Source organism: Bidens hawaiensis, unplaced genomic scaffold (assembly GCF_021521415.1).
Source record: "Bidens hawaiensis isolate Kalapana, Puna unplaced genomic scaffold, B.hawaiensis_p1.1 tig00016783_1, whole genome shotgun sequence".
NCBI classification, from domain to species: Eukaryota; Viridiplantae; Streptophyta; class Magnoliopsida; order Asterales; family Asteraceae; genus Bidens; species Bidens hawaiensis.
Window position 1 is genome coordinate 125,296 of NW_027492545.1, and position 4,557 is coordinate 129,852.

At 35.4% G+C, this 4,557-nt stretch overlaps 1 protein-coding gene across 1 annotated transcript; it reads right to left on the minus strand.

Annotated features, from left to right (window-relative positions):
* Positions 1–2,802: 2,802 nt before the first annotated feature.
* On the minus strand, positions 2,803–4,250 carry LOC143552132 (akuammiline synthase 1-like). The gene has a single exon (XM_077042424.1). The coding sequence runs from the start codon at positions 4,246–4,248 to the stop codon at positions 2,881–2,883; it is 1,368 nt and encodes a 455-aa protein (XP_076898539.1). The 5' UTR covers positions 4,249–4,250; the 3' UTR covers positions 2,803–2,880.
* Between the last annotated feature and the right edge of the window lie 307 nt (positions 4,251–4,557).

Here is a 4,557-nt window from a genome sequence, read left to right on the forward strand (position 1 = left end):
TAGAGATAATTTAGTCAATTAATTATATTTCAAATTGTGGTTCTTTATTTATAAGGTTATGAACAGAGTTTTCCATAAATAAAAAATTATGGTTATGTTTTTCTTTAACAGTTTTACCCCTAATTTCTTTTTGCATAAATTATGTGTGATGTGCAAACAAAAGCATAAACGGTTAGGAAGATAATTTTCTTTTTATGTGTTTCGTGTCATTCGCGGTGTATTAGTTTTCGTACCTTGGAACAGGATCAGAAAAGTTAGGATTGTCTTCACATTTGTAGATGATGTCTTTTGTGGGGCTGGAATGCTTCTTTAAGATTTTAGGGACCAACTCCGTTTTGAATGCCCTTTTGTGTAGTATCATGTTTTGTTGTGACCAAAATCAAATCTAGTGATGCTTATGACACAACAAACGTTGGAGTTTTGTATGAAAAAAAAACATTTAAAGTATAAGGTATATTTAAACGACCATTGTCATATGATAAGTAAGTTACCGGAATTAACAATACCGTGTGCTGCTGACTGAGAAACTGTATTGTAGAAGCAATTGGTACATGCGCATCATCTATTGGGGGCTGAAGAAGCATATACCAATCATATACAAATTCTTAAAACATTACAATGACTCTAAATATAACATGTATACATACTATAAATTCTAAATCATCTCTAGTTTTACAAAATGCCAACTTAGAAAGCACGAATTAAAACATTCAAAATATCATCTATGGTTCTCTTGCTTATGGACAAAAAAAATAGCTTTGACTTTTGACTTTATACATGTCCACTATTCGAGATTCAAAATTAACTCAATTTCAAACACATACAAACATACTAAACCTCCATCTACCAATACTCAACAAATTACATAACAACACCATATGAACAGTAAAAATCAGATGATGAAACCAACAAGGGTTCAATTTCATACAGGATGCAAACCACCATTCATTGATTCACGTAAAATAACTACTCTACAACACAACAACATGGCTATTAACTAACCGTAAATCCACTACTATAAAAGTTCCGTATAGCATATATAACAACTGAACGTGCTATAGTAAACAACACTCACCTAGTGAAAGAAGCCCTACAAAAACATGAATATGTAGCGCACCTGCATACACATAACATAAAGCAAAGACCCAAGCTATAAACCATATATATTACAGAGATAACTACATATACCACTAATGATAATCCTATCCTATATACAATTAATGTAAATAGCAAAAACAAAAATGTGTCAGCATGTAAAACAAATAATTACCAGCACTTTGGCTTAGCGGATATGTAACATAATAACTGAGCATAAAATGCTAAACAACAACTATGAATGAATAAAAACCTTATTATGAAAACCCAAAAACATACAACACCTTCATAGAAATATGATAACTCAAATATCCTACTTATAAACCAGATACATCAACAATTAAAAGTAATGAAACATAAAATGAACAATAGCTTTCATGAAAGAATTATAAAAATCGAATTTAGGAGTACATAAATTGGCATTTACCTTTGTGGCATCATTCTAAGGAATCTTGTATGATCAACTGTAAAGTTACAGAAACAAAGATTGCTTTAGTTTTAAATATGCAAGAGTACACTTACCAAACGTAGAATTAACAACACATTAAATTTAGTTTACCTCTATGACATCATTCTCATGAAACTCGGTATGCTCTAGCTGTAATAAAAAAATTAAAAAATACAAAATAAAACAGGAATGGTAGTATTAGATAAAAAAGAGTTAAATAAATAAAGTTTTTTACAAACATGTTAGATTACTTATCAAAATTCCAACAACACTTAGAAGTATGATAAGCCTTATGACAATTGCTGCAGAAGGAAAACCAACAAAATAACCTTAATCCAGTTAACTCAAACGATGTAAGCCCTAAATCCAAACCAATCAATCAACCAAGAAATCCATAATTCAAACTAATCAGTTAAGAAACACAAACCAGAGGCAAAAGGTCCGTTCATCATCACCAAACCACAATTTCGAACAAATTGTCTGGTCTCGCGCCATTGACGCCTTGAAGAAGCTTCGCAAGTGATCCAAACTCATCATTGATTCAACCGTAATAATAACTCATGTCGACATTCCGTCAAATTCAAGTACAATCCACTCGATTAGACGGTCAATTCGACCAAGGACGGTTTACGGTTAGAAATCGGAGATTCGGATGGTCTATAGAATTGAAGCGATGATTTAGATAATTATGAGAGTGGTGAGGAGAAGATAAACGGGTTTTGAAGAATCATGTTGGTAACTACTCAATTGGAGGGAACAGTTGAAGTGGCAGATGAGAATTAAGGTTTAAAATTGTGAAGTCCTGAATTTACGTTTTACATTATGGTGAAGCCAATTGTCAGATTAATATGAAGTTAAAATAAAAAGAGAGGGTGTTGTGTGAATGACAGGTGTTATCATTAGATAATTTAAGATTGTTTGTACCAAGTATATGAAGATTTGTGTATGTCTCTAGTTTTACCTAGAGAAGAACAGGTATTGATATTATTGGTGATAGTGGATTTGAAGCGGCTCTAGTAGTCCCGTGGTTTTTACTCTCACCTTAATAGGTTTTCCACGCTAAAATTCTTGTGTCTTATTTACTTTTAAATACTTATTTGTTTGCATCCTCATTGGTTCATTCAGGCCGGGAAAAAGTTTAGCCAAACGAAGATTAATTCCGCAATTTTTGCTTACCGTTCGTGGCTAAGTGGTCGTTTTTCCCAACAATTGATTGATTGATATTGAAACGAAACATAATTAATCTAGTAACTTTACCAACAAAAATCAAACAACAATATTTTGTGGATGGATCTCATGAATGCATGTGTCTTTGATTGATACAGAAACAAATTAACTTAAATTTGGCAAAAGGAAAGCAATTCCTTGTCATTCTGAAATATTTCCATATGTTGTGTTTCTAGATTCACCTGCGCTACGATACCATCTCCATTTGGAGTATCCATCAATACACAGGTAGCCATGCCCAAACATCCTAACGGCACACTTGCAAATGTTGGCTTTCCCCATCCAAAATCGATCTTAAAATACGGGAACCCACACATGCTTGAATACCAATAGGACCTATTGACAAAAGTTTCTAAATCTTCCTTCCCTAAACTTGACAGATTTGAAATGTAGTCTTGAGAAGCCTGTTGCAGACTCGGGAGTTGTTTAACTTCCATCTTCGCTTTCTGTATCGCTGAAACCAACGCACTTAACGAAGTTTCGCTTTCATGTCGGGTCATGACAGACATAGTTGTGACCAAATTTCCAAACGTGGTCTGGGGCAGCCTTGGGACAAACTTATCACGCAGATTCACCGGAATAAATAAGAGAGATGGCATGAAAGGAGATGATCTTGAACTCGTTGCCTCCACCACAGTTTTGTAAATTAGAGAAGTCAATACTTGGGATCGTGTAGGATTATCGTTTATAGATAGTTTCGATCCACCTAATTCGGCCATCCCTAGGACCTTCTTCTTGAGCTCACTTAACTTTGAGTTGGGAAACACGAATTTTCGGATGACACGATTGGCAACGCTTGGATTTAAAACCCCAGTAGCTGATGGAAAAGAATTCTCGGTAGTAGATTGGGATTGAATAAAATGAGGGTTAAGTGCGAGTACTTGTCTGTGATCAGTGGAACCATAACGTGCAATTGAAGCCCAATGACTAGCGAACGAGACAAGACTGCAGCCATCACCAACTTTGTGTGACATAGACAGTGCCACACCCATTCCACCACAAGCAAAGTGATTAAGTTGAACCGCTAGAAGACTCGTGCTTTGAGTAGAGTTTTGCCACACCATGCCATCTGCAAAAAGTTGGCCAACACCGGCATACTCTTCGCTTATAAGTTGGCCCTTGTCGATATGGCAATCGTGTTTGGCCTCAACAAACACAATTCCCTCGTCGTTACAGTCAATGTAAGGTGTTGTCGGGGTAATCAACCTGCCTGCAAGCGGGTAGTATCGTGTTAGGCTCTCTGACAACGATTTCTTCATCTCCCGGGCTTTTTCATGAGCGGTTAAACTGCAATTTTCATTGTTTGGGTAGAAAAGAATAAGCGGCATATAGACGTGTGACATGCATTGATCAACCATGGAAAGATTATAAGTACGGAGATGAGACGGTGTTGGAGATGAGGGCTTGATTGTTTCTCGAGATGTAATGGTGTGGAGTTGCCTTGATCTTCCGAATCGTAGGATCTTCCCAATCATCATCATTAACTTCTAAGTTCTAACACACGTACTGTTTTTAATGTTTTAAATCTTGTAGTGGTAAATACCAAATAGTATGACTATATATATAGCTAGATGTATATATACGGGTAGTACTGGCATCCATACCGAAAATTTTGGATCTGCATGCATGTGAATATTGAAAGTTGACTTGAGATAGCTTGGCAAGAATAAGATTATACATGTGATGTGCACGTATTAAATATTAATTATTAGAATCCCCGAGATATGATGTTAAGGATCGAATTATTGGAGATCACCATATATGTGTTTACTCTCAAATCACAAATT

Bases quoted from the DNA above. Each gene is read 5' to 3' on its own strand.
- LOC143552132 (XM_077042424.1), bottom strand. From the start codon at position 4,248: ATGATGATTGGGAAGATCCTACGATTCGGAAGATCAAGGCAACTCCAC.